The sequence below is a fragment of the Rhagoletis pomonella genome, unplaced genomic scaffold, assembly GCF_013731165.1.
Source record: "Rhagoletis pomonella isolate Grant_MI unplaced genomic scaffold, Rhpom_1.0 Rhpom_scaffold_00014, whole genome shotgun sequence".
In the NCBI taxonomy this organism is placed as follows: Eukaryota; Metazoa; Arthropoda; class Insecta; order Diptera; family Tephritidae; genus Rhagoletis; species Rhagoletis pomonella.
In genome coordinates, this window is record NW_023458568.1 from 15,989,100 (window position 1) to 16,001,822 (window position 12,723).

The window sequence follows — 12,723 nt, forward strand, 5'->3', positions numbered from 1 at the left end:
AGGTTATCAGTTCGTCGGAATATTTTTTTTTATATATATGTTACCGCATAACTTTGGACCACGTCAACCGATTTCGATAATTCTTTTTGCATCGGAAAGGTAGTCTCTCAGAGGTGGTCCCATACTAATCTGATTTAGATCCGATCATTGGATCATGATATATATATATATATTTATTTTTTTTAAGTCGTTTTTTTTGCTAAAAATTACTTGTAAATTTTCGAGTTTTTAACTCACAAAACTTTAATCTTTATAATTGTAGTAACATTGAAACACAAGATTTTTTTTTTTTAAGTTTTCTGGCAGCCTTTTCATTCGATTTTCGCGAAGAAAAGTCTTGAATGTACTACACGTGCGCTCGAGTGGGTTGATACAAGTGGCACCCAATTTAAATATGGAACGTTTAAACTTTCATATTATCAGGAATAAGGGTTTTTTCCTTGCTCTTTACAATTAAAGGTAGAAAAGGCAAAAAAGGCAACATCAAATGTGTATATATGTAATCAGGGAAATCTTAATCGTGGACATTCTAAATCGAATGTACTCTATCTCTTTAGCAAAAAAAAAACGCAATTTCCATAAAATCCGTTCCCTGCGTATGACATTGTATATTAACCTTCAAAACCTCCAATTTTAGATACCTATTTATGTACTGTCTTGTATGTTTAACAGGGATTTAATGGAAGAGCTTGTAGTTTATATACGCGAAGCAGTCGACAGAAAACAGGAGAATATGCGACGTCGGCGTCGGCGTGATGCCTTGCGCTTGCAGCTAGTACGTGTGCTGGAAAAAATTGCAGAAAATGGCACATTTGGCGTAAGGTAAATAGATGAATAAAGTAAGCGTAATACGAGGGTCATTAAAAAGTCTTTAGTATCCGGAACACTAATGCCATTTGAGTCGGTCTGGCATTTGCATCGTAAAATTGGAAATTTTTATCATCTCGTGCTCAGAAATTTTCACAGTACGAGCGCTTTTTGTGTGATTTATAGCTACTTCAAAGTTAAAAGTAGAAAAAAAGGTTAATATAAAAAAAAAGATTTTTGTTGGATGATTGCTTACAACTTTCGCCGTTGATGACCACAAAACAGTGAAAGGATGAACTTATTCCTCCTTAGGGTGAGGAAACACCATCAAGGTCAGTGTCTAAAATTGGTAAAATGCATCCGTACTTCGCTCGACGGTGAACATTGAGAAGATCGCCTAATATCGGTTAGTGCGCCAGAAAACATGAACACTGTACGCAGGGCGATATAGGCAATATAGATCGTCATGGCACATATTAGTTGCGTTCCAGATGCTTTTCTTGTAAATCCTGTTTGCAGGTTTTTACAGGAAGTCGTTCCCGGTCACCACCTTCCGTAAGGTTTATTAATAGGGAAAAGAGCTTTTCCTGTAAATCCTGTAAAACCTGCAAATCGTGAAGCAAATTGAACGCAACTATTGTGAGATTGGGGGGCCCTATGCATTCACGCTATACCGTTAGAAAGCTATGTGCGCGCGGTATACCATATGATGTGGCCATTGCTAAAACAAAAAATGCTCGCGTCAATTAGTGGATACAAGCGCTGTAAAAATACAAGCAGGCCATGTCCAGACAGTTAAATCACATTGTAACAGGCGACGTTACTGAAGTATATTTATTTGCAGAAGCCAGAAAAAGAGGATTTTTCAACAAAAGGTAAAAGAAACAAATTTGTTCGCGCAAAGATGCACTTCGAAACAAATGGTCGCTGGTTTCTTCACTATAGCGGTCATGTGGCAATAGTGATATTAGGGGAACGTAGAACACTTCATTCTGAGTGGTACATGCTATTTGTTTGACAACGGTGTTGGACGAATGGAGAAAAAATAACAAAAAACGACAAATAGTCTTTCATCAAGCTAAAGCGGGCTTTCAAACAAATGATTTCTTAGGTACTCAAAACATTAAGTTGAGGGGTCATCTGTCGTCGAGTCCAGGGCTCGAAATATCACATACGATATCGTATTACTCGTTACGTAAAAACAAATTTTTCGGATTAATACAAACATGAACGTACTCTTTATCCCAATCAGCTTTATACGACTGGCGTATCACGTAATTTTCTCTCATACGGTTTTCGATCCGTGAACGGATGTTACGGATTCGAGCCCACATTTGCGAACTAATGGCTTTTTTATTCCCATACATCAAGGATCAACTTCGTGCACAACGCTTTTCATCGCCAGAAGAAGCTGTTAACTAGTTCAAAAAATATGTTTTTCAGTTACCGACTTCACTGTGGGAAAAGTTATACACCAACGCATGCAAAAGTGTATAAATCATGCTGAAAGATATCTTGAAAACCAATAAGACCATTTCTATCGACAAAATTTGTTTATTTTTAAGGCCTTTTTAGTGATCCTCGTGTATCAATTTATCATTAGGTATTTATAATACTTATAATATCTAAGTAGGTACCTTAGATTTAATCTTTTAAATAAAATATCTATATGAGACGGACCAGGAAAAATTAAATGTGCTTCTTCTTCTGAAGAACTTGACTTTTTAGCATTTAGCTAAAAACCATCAATTGATGCAAAACACTTCAGAGGTCTGGCATGGACGTTTTGTGCCTCCACCTCAAGCAATTAATATTAGTCATTCTTCAATCCGTGCGCTCGAAAAATCTCTCGGGGAATTTAAGTTTCTAAAATAAAAGGTTCTAAAATAATTCCCTCGGCTGTTTCCGAGGTCAGTGAACACGCTGGGAAATTTTTTTTCGATGTGGCCCTTATACCTTGAGATATTCAGCCTCATTGCGTAAGTCGTAAATTTGAATCGTATACTGTCGTGCTGAAATAAGTAAACGACGAAAATCGTCGAAAAATAGGCAGTGCTGCCAAGTTTTTCCATTTTAATACACTAGTCGAGTGGAAATTTTAGGCAAGGACATGCAATTTTCGATACGATTCGACTCTCGAAAAAACGACTTGCATTCGACACGACTCTCGCAATAAGGCTGATTATACAAAAATCGTGGAAAAAACCAGAAAATCCGAATATTGCTCAAAGGTTGATTATTTCTTAGAAAAAAAATTTTCTGATTTCTTCTCATTGATGATAAGTATTTACAACCAGTTTTTTTTTTTGACAAACAAAATGAGTGTTCGCAAAGAATTATGCATTCTTTACTCCTCTATATGTATATCGGTAACATACATATATCTGGATGCATAGCTAATGCTTGAAACACATTCAAAACGACGGCCAACGGACCACAGCTGTCAAATTATTTTAATACGTGCTCTTATGTAGATAAATAATTTGGCGGCTACAGAGCTACACCGCGACTGTGGTTGTGGCGAGCTTAGATCTATTTATATTTTTCTAGCGACAGATAAGGTTCTTCTTTTTCTTTTATGTCAAACTGATACAAATTCATGATGTCACTGTCGCGTTCAAAAAATGCATGTCACTATCGCCAAAGCGTTTAGATAATGAAGTCATGATAGAAGTGAAACTTCTTAAAAAAGGTGTACTCACGAAATTTGATGTGTAAACATATGTTTACGGCCCGGCAAACCATCAGGCGATTGAGTTACATACATAGGTTTGGTTAGAAATTAAACATTAATTTCATTTCATCTTATTCATTTTCTGATATATAATTTATTTATTTATTTTCCGGTAACATCCCCTTATATTAATTCGCCTTGCTAGCATCCTTTAGATCGGGTTGTAATGGAAGTAACTAAATGGAGTGAACTGTCACATAATTATCTATTGTATGTTTAACAAATAAATGCAAATGTTTATGATGCAATCAATAGATCCTTACGAATTCGCCGCGATTTGTTACGATTCTCCCCGAGCAATATAACCAAGACTCTAAGTGACGTACGCACTTTTTTTTGCAAAAAGCATTTATTTAAGTTGAAAAAAGATAAATTCCTTTGTTCGGCATTTCTTCTTACTCACTTTCTATCTTCCAAGGCGAATTTATATATTCTTATCACGAATTCATATATTCATGTGGTAGCAAGAGTATAAAAACATGGAATGACTTAACAAATTATACGCACAATTATCACGTTTATGCGTAGTCCAATTCACGAAATCATTTCATAGATCTGAGTAAAACCTCAGTGCATAAACTCCATTTCGCGTATAATGGAAATCATGAAATGGTGTTCATGCACTCAGTTTATAAATACTCAAACGCATGAAATGATTTCATGAATTGGCATGACAGCATGAATTACAACAAACACATCATTTTCACATAATGCAAGCCTTAAATGTTGCGACCGTTGGTTCAAATCGATCCGAAATCAAGTTGTACGTTTTGCCCACAAACGTTCATTCATTATAAAATCTCATTTTTCATAGTTTCGGCTTACATTTATAAAAAGCTACAAAAGCACGTACATATTTCGGCTGAGTTATCCATTTTGGGTTATTTAGAGAACAAAATAAACGCAAAATATAATGACTTTGTACAACATGGCCATTAATGTAGCGACGAGTAGTGCAACTTGCCATAAAATCAAAATTTTTTTGATTTTTCATACAACCAAAACACAAACTCATTCAACAGGCCCACAACGGTGCAATCTAGAGCAAAACATCACCAAGCTGAATCAACGGCCGCTACCACGGCGAATTTAATAAGGTGGTGTTAGCGGTATATAAGTAAAAAATTATACTAACAAATTATACGTGATATTCATATTGTCATTGGTATGAATTACAACAAACACTCCATTTTGAAGTAATGTCCTCCACGGCCAAAAATTCAGATTCGCCGATAACACCACGTTATTAAATTCGCCTTGGTCGCTACGTTTATGGCTTTCTTTAAGAAACACCGGGGCGAAAATTTCACTGCTCCTGTAACACTACCTCTTATATGAGTTCGAGACAAATTCATTCAAGGTGATAGCAGGAGCACAAAAACTACTCTAAAAAATTATACGTACAATGAAAAACATGAACAAAAATAACATCATTTTTGACAATCAGTACAATTCGCATTGATATCAACGAGCAGCGTTGCTATCTGTAATTCCATTGCATTTCGTTTGTACTACATATCGCTTTTGAAGACGGTGTGCGATATGTGCATATATACATGTACACAAACTTACCCTGCAGCAAGTCAAACTGGTGCCGAACTTGCGCTAAGCTAGCCGGAGAGGGACGGCACTGGTTCTTCATCTATCCCAACTCAATGCTTTCAACTCATGATGCAATATTACAAGGTGTTATCGGTTGGCAGCTTCTCGCTCTAATTCCGCCATATTGACTGCCTTAGGTGAAACAGTGTTAGTTCTTTAACAATTCTTTGCCTAATAATATAGTTGAATGTTTTTTTTATGTTTTCTCGGTATACACATTTTGTTTTCTTAAAAAGGTATTTTATCTTATTTTATTTCATTTCATTACGAATATACTATAAAAAAGCAAATTTTGTTTAGAAGAAAATATGAAATTTTATATTTTCCCCCAAATGGGGATTAATTTCTTCCCGTTTTTCTTCTTTTTCTACTGAGCTAAGGCAGTGTCAAATCGAGCTGCCACAACTGATACCACCTTGTATTATTGCATCATGCTTTCAACTGTCTTTTTTAACATGGCGATGTCCTACAAAGTGACAATTAAATAAGCACGCATACAATTTTGTAAATAATAAATACCTCATTTTATGATTAATGAGCTATTTGTTTTGCAATAATTTACTTTTTGAGGCAAACTGTGCTTTAAAATTAGAAACATAATTTGTCAGTTATTCCTTCATTTTCTAAAACTGACATTCTTAAAAATAATTTATATTTGTTGCGTATCGGTATTTCTGTGTTACTTATAATTAAAAATCTAAACTAAGTCGCTTGAAAAATGAGAAAAACGGTGATATATTGAATGCTTATTTGTGATAATTCAGCATTAAATTGTATTAAATGTATTGAAATGTAATACATAAACTCTCCGGCATCTAATAAGAATATATAGAATTTTGAATATCTTATATATAAAAATAAGTGCACGTTTTTGGTGTGACCTCATAACTTGGGAACGGCTTAACTGAATTCAACCAAATTTATGTGGCATATTCGATCTATGATGCAGATGGTTTATACCAAGTTTGTCCGAATTCGGAAAAGGGGGCGTGGCACCACCCATACTAACTAAAATATAAAAATAAGTGAACGTTTTTGGTGTGACCATATAACTTGAGAACGGCTTCACCGAATTCAACCAAATTTATGCGACATATTCGGGCTATCATGCAGATGGTTTATGTGAAGTTTGCTTGAATTCGGAAAAGGGGGCGTGGCGCCTCTATTTTATATATAAAATTTAGTGAGTTAGCTTATAACTTGAGAACGGCTTCACCGAATTCAACCAAATTTATATAGCATATTCGGGCCATCATGCAGACATTTTATGTGGAGTTTGCCCAAATTTGGAAAAGGGGGCGTGGCATATGTATCCTATGTATACAAATAAGTACACGTTTTTGGTGTGAGCTTATAACTTGAGAATGGCTTCACCGAATTTAACCAAATTTATACGGCATATTCAGACTATCATGCAGATGGTTTTTATGAAGTTTGCACGAATTCGTAAAAGGGGGTGTGGCACCTCCCATACTAACTAAAATTTGTTTGTTGTATGTCTCTTGAAATATTTGTGGTAGAGTACTGGAAATTGGTATAGAGGTATATCAAATAATTCCATACTCATGGAGAAAAATGGGCGGTATTGGAAAAGAGGGCGTGGCACCTCCCATCTTATATATAAAAAATAAGTGCAAGATTTCAACCAAATTTATACGACATAGTCGGGCTATTATGCAGATGGTTTGTGTTAAGTTTCCCCGAATTCGGAAAAGGGGCGTGGCACCACCCATACTAACAAAAATTTTCATCTGGTCCCAGCAAACACGGTTTGAAACGTTTGAGAAAATTGTATTTCTCAATTTGATTTCAAATGTTTTTCTGAAATGCTTAGCTATTTGAAAATTACGTTTAATTTCCACAATTGAATTTCATTTAAGATTAATTTGAGATACATTTGAAAAAAAGCACTGTTGAGTATATCAATAATCGATATATTTTACTCAGCCTACTGTAGTAAAGAATTTGAAATTGTCAATTTCTTTAAAAAAAAATACAACAGCGCACATATCAAAAAGTAAGAATTATAATTATATTAATAATAAAAATGAATAGAAAAAAATGTAAACGGGAAAGTGCGGAAATTGTTGATATGTTATTCGAGCGGAGTGTTAGCGAGCCGGTTCGTCTAGCTATGGAGTTTCCAGACGCACATATCGGCGGGCAGAATGAGCAGATGGAAGAAGATTTTGTTTCTCACCCTGACAGCAGCAACAAAGACAGTCATACAGATTACAGTGACTCCGACGACAGTGAATCCGTTGCTCCAAGTAGTCTTCGAGAACATCAAAATAAATTTAATAGCCTGGTATTATTTTATCATAAAAGCTATTCAGACCCAGCTTGGTAGGGCTGCAAGATTTAGCGAAAGCCGTTTTGCGATACTAACAAACTGGGTCTAAATATCCCTATAATTTCATACGAAAACCAAAACGAATTACCATTAATACAATTTTCAGGTGGCTGATTTGTCACTAGTTTTTTCACAAAACGCAGAAAAATTTGTGAAGAATGCATGGCGAAAAATTTTGTTAGATGAAGCCGCTCAACATATATCCTGGAAGGGTACAGATAGCAAAATGTCAGCAAGGTCATTGAGTGTAACAACGGCTTTGAAAAGTATTTTGTTTTAAAAACTAGGAACAATTCGCCAAATACTTAAGGGTTTTCTTTCAGGTTCATTTTCGGCAAAGTACCCCAACGGGACAGACGCAGAGTTCGAACGAACTTCTATTGCGTTTTTCCAGCATGCAAAAACTAGACTATTGAAAAAGAAAAATTACAACTAAAAAAAAATTAACTAAATATTCATTTTGTAGCCAATTAGATGTTATTTTTCAGATTAAACGCTTAAAGAATTTCGTGCCTAGTATTAGCTGTTAATTACCTAATTGAATTGTTTAGTTTTAAACCTGTGTTTTTGCTGCTTTTTGTTTTTCTTGATCGAATAAAAATTAATACGAAAAAATTCGTTTAACATAATAAATTTTATAAATACATTTGATGTAAATTTGATAAATAACGTTTGAAGCACATTTGATAATTAACGTTTGAAGCACATTTGAGAAACAACAATTTTCTCAAATGAAGAATAAACTCCCCTTTTTATTGAGAATGCTATGATTTTCAAATCGATATCAAATCGTTTTCAAACCTTTGATATTTGAGAAAGTACTTTGATATCAAATCATTCTTAAATGTAAATCAAACCTAATTGTTTGCTGGTATATCTCTTGAAATATTTGTGGTAGATTACTGGAAATTGGTATAGAGACATATGAAATAATTAAATACTCATAGACCACGTATATGGTACAACAGCAGATACATGAATAATCGAAAACATAGTGAAAAATTGTTGCTATGATGTGCTGTGTTTATTTTTTCTTTGGATAAATTAAGTCAAGTATAAACATGGCTGCAATATAGTTCTCAATTAGTAATTGATTTTTGTTTTTAAACATATACGATTTAAAAACAACAAAAACAGATTGTTTTATTTCAACCCGGCCTTGAGCTCAAAAAAATCAATATAATAATCAATTGAATTTATTTAAATAATTTTTCACAAATTTTTTGCATCATTTCGTACGAAAAGTTTGAAAACGTAGTGGAAAATTGTTGCTATAATGTGCTGTGTTTATTTTTTCTTCGGATAAGTCAAGTATAAACATGGCTGCAAGTTTTTCAGTAGGGATTTTGTAGAATGAAATGAAAGTCCCCACAACACAACATATCTGTCATTTCATCGTATTATCGAATAGGTGGTGTATATTGGGAGGATGGTTCCGTGCGCAGAAGTGGAAAACTTTTGACTGCCATTCACCTGGGAGTGGCTAGAAGCGATTCTTGTGCGTACGGTTCAAATCGCAGCTCACAACGTCCGGATATTTATATCCACGTATCCTCTGGGTAGCAACCAAACACCCGTTTGGGGGCGAGCTAAAGTGAGAAGGCGTAAAACTTCGCGTGCGCTGGGTTTGGGTCCCGCCACGTTAAAACCCCGCCCAATGAAAAGAAACAAACAGCCTCAGATGATACCCCATTTTTCTGATGACGACCACGGCAAACGTATAAAGGACTATGATTTAAGGGTATGCACCTGGAATATCCGGACCCTTAATGGGGAAGGTGCCTCTGCCCGGCTGGTTGATGTCCTCGGGAAGACAAAGGCTGACATCACCGCCATCCAAGAAATGCGATGGACGGGGCAAGGTAAAGTAAGCGTGAAGCCTTGCGACGTCTACTACAGTTGCCACGTAAAGGAGCGCAAATTCGGTGTTGGATTCGTGGTAGGAGAGAGACTCCGTCGCCGAGTACTGGCGTTCACCCCGGTGGACGAACGTCTAGCCACAATCCGCATCAAAGCTAGATTCTTCAACATCTCGCTCATCTGCGCCCATGCCCCGACGGAAGAGAAGGATGAGGCGTCCAAGGATCTCTTCTATGAGCGCTTGGAACGTGCTTATGAGCGCTGCCCCCGACACGATGTCAAAATCGTGCTTGGCGATTTTAATGCCAAGGTGGACAAGGAAGGGATCTTTGGCGCCACTGTCGGAAAATTCAGCCTCCACGACGAAACGTCCGATAACGGACTGAGGCTGATCGACTTCGCCGGGGCCCGAAATATGGTAATATGTAGTACTAGGTTCCAGCATAAGAACATCCACCAAGCTACATGGCTGTCTCCAGATCGAAAAACAAGAAACCAAATCGATCATGTTGTGATAGACGGAAGGCATGCTTCAAGCGTTTTGGACGTACCCGCCTCTGTGCAGCAGAAAATGTGCGCCCAACAATGCAAGGAAAGCTTAACGTCGAAAAGCTGCAATCACAACAGACGGCCAATTTATTCGCCACTCGACTCACACACCTGCTCTCTGAGAGCACTCTTCAACAATCCGACGTACGCGAGCAGTGGAACCACATTTCCCGATCATTAAGTTCCGCCGCCGAAGAAGTAGTTGGATTTCAGCGAGCCCGAAAGAACAACTGGTAAGATGAGGAATGTCAAGAAGCCGCAGAGAAAAAAGATGCCGCCTACAGGGCCACGCTGCGAACGGGCGCAACGCGAGCCATGTGGGACCGTTATAGGGAACTGAAGAAGGAAGCGAGGCGTATTTGCCGCAATAAGAAGAGAGAGGCCGAAATACGTGAGTGCGAAGAGCTTGAGATGCTGGCCGGCAGGAAGAACGCCCGAAAATTCTACCAGAGGGTTAGGCGACTTACGGAAGGTAACCGATGTCCAGAATATACTTAAATTGTGGAGGGAACACTTTTATAACCTACTGAATGGTAGCAGCGCTGAAAGTAGTGAGGAAGACGAACCCGAGTCCCCAGTCGATGATGATGGAGTAGCTGTCCCACCGCCTGACTATGACGAGGTACGTATAGCGATTACGCGGCTGAAAAACAACAAAGCTGCTGGAGCTGACGGCCTGCCAGCCGAGCTATTCAAGTACGGCGGCGAGGAGCTGATGAGGTGCATGCATCAGCTCGTATGCAGAATATGGTCAGATGAACGCATGCCCGACGACTGGAATTTAAGTGTGCTCTGCCCAATCCACAAGAAAGGCGACCCCGCCATACGCGCCAACTACCGCGGAATTAGCCTTCTAAGCATAGGTTACAAGGTCTTATCGAGCGTATTGTGCGAAAGACTGAAGCCCACCGTCAACGAGCTGATTGGACCTTATCAGTGTGGCTTTAGGCCTGGAAAATCCACCATAGATCAGGTATTCACAATACGCCAAATCTTGGAAAAGACCCGCGAGAATAGGATCGACACACACCATCTATTTGTCGATTTCAAAGCCGCTTTCGACAGCACGAAGAGAAGTTTCCTTTATGCCGCGATGTCTGAATTTGGTATCCCCGCGAAACTAATACGGCTGTGTAAAATGACGTTGAGCAATACCACCAGCTCCGTCAGAATTGGAAAAGACCTCTCCGAGCCGTTTGATACCAAACGAGGTTTCAGACAAGGGGACTCCCTTTCGTGTGATTTCTTTAATCATATGTTGGAGAAGATAATAAGAGCCGCAGAACTGAACCGCTCAGGCACAATACTTTATAAGAGCGTACAATTGCTGGCGTATGCCGACGACATCGATATTATCGGTAAAAACAAGGGCTACGTCTGTTCTGCCTTCTCGGGATTGGATAGAGAAGCAAAGCGAATGGGTCTGGTGGTGAACGAGGACAAAACGAAGTATCTCCTGTCATCACACAAACAGTCAGAGCATACGCGTCTTGGCACCCACGTCACTGTTGACAGTTACAAGTTTGAAAAAGTAGACGACTTCGTTTATTTGGGAACCAGCATTAACACCAATAATAATGTCAGCCTTGAAATCCAACGGAGAATCACTCTTGCCAACAAGTGCTACTTTGGGCTGAGTAGGCAATTGAGAAGTAAAGTCCTCTCTCGTCGTACAAAGATCACACTCTATAAGTCACTCATCATGCCTGTGCTGGTGTATAGCGCGGAAGCATGGACAATGAAAGCATCTGATGAGGCGGCTCTTGGAGTTTTCAAGAGAAAGATTCTGCGAAAGATTTACGGACCTTTACGCGTTGGTGATGGCGAATATCGCAGACGATTTAACGATGAGCTGTATGAGCTTTACGACGATATAGACATAGTGCAGCGAATTAAAATTCAGCGGCTCCGCTGGCTTGGCCATGTCGTTCGGATGGACAGAAACGCTCCTGCTCTGAAAATATTCAACGCGGGCCGCGATGCTGGTAACAGAGGAAGAGGAAGGCCTCCTCTGCGTTGGAAAGACCAGGTGGAGAAGGACTTGGCTTCACTTGGCATTTTCAATTTGCGTCAGTTAGCACAGAAGAGAAATGACTGGCGTGCTGTTTTGGACGCGGCCAAAACCGCGTAGGCGGTTACAGCGCCAATTAAGAAGAAGAAGAAGGTGTATATTGATATTCGGTCTTTCTATTTTGGACTTTGGAGAATAAACACAATGCAGGATTTACGTGGAAATCAACAGCTTTTTGGTGGTGCTTTGGGGACTTTCGACAAACATTGCCCGTGATTCCACGATCAACACCGGCAGATGAGATCAATGCATGCTTGAAGTCTTCCCCTCTGTTTCTATATGTGCAAAAATTGACATTACATATAAACATGCGTGTTCAGTTGCACAATAATCAATCTGAAGAACGGTTCTCGAAGCAATTGTTAGAGATCGGAAATGGAAAAGTTTGAATCGATAAGACAAATGGCTTGATTACATTGCCGAGGAATTTTTGTACAATTCTCCAATGAAAGGAAAAATTGATTGAACGCGTGTTTCCAAATGTTGCTCAAAATTACCTGGATGACGATTGGTTGAGAGAAGGCGCAATACTGGCACCAAAAAATTTACATGTCAATTCAATCAATTATCAAATTCTAGAAAAATTGCCAGGTGAAGTGACAATATATAATTCTCTTGTTAGTACAATGAATCAAGATGGCGCAGTGAATTATCCAGTTGAATTTTGAATTTATTGGAACCGCCTGGTAGGCCACCACATTGTTTGAATTTAAAGGTCGGCTCATCAATTATTTTACTACGGAATTT

At 38.4% G+C, this 12,723-nt stretch overlaps 1 protein-coding gene across 1 annotated transcript in view; it reads left to right on the plus strand.

Moving 5' to 3' along the window:
• LOC118749276 (protein furry-like) overlaps positions 1-12,723 on the plus strand; it is a 1,083,341-nt gene that overhangs the window by 203,910 nt on the left and 866,708 nt on the right. The window contains exon 9 of the mRNA XM_036484076.1: positions 673-822. Coding sequence (XP_036339969.1) covers positions 673-822 — 150 coding nt within the window. The remainder of the gene's footprint in view (positions 1-672; positions 823-12,723) is intronic.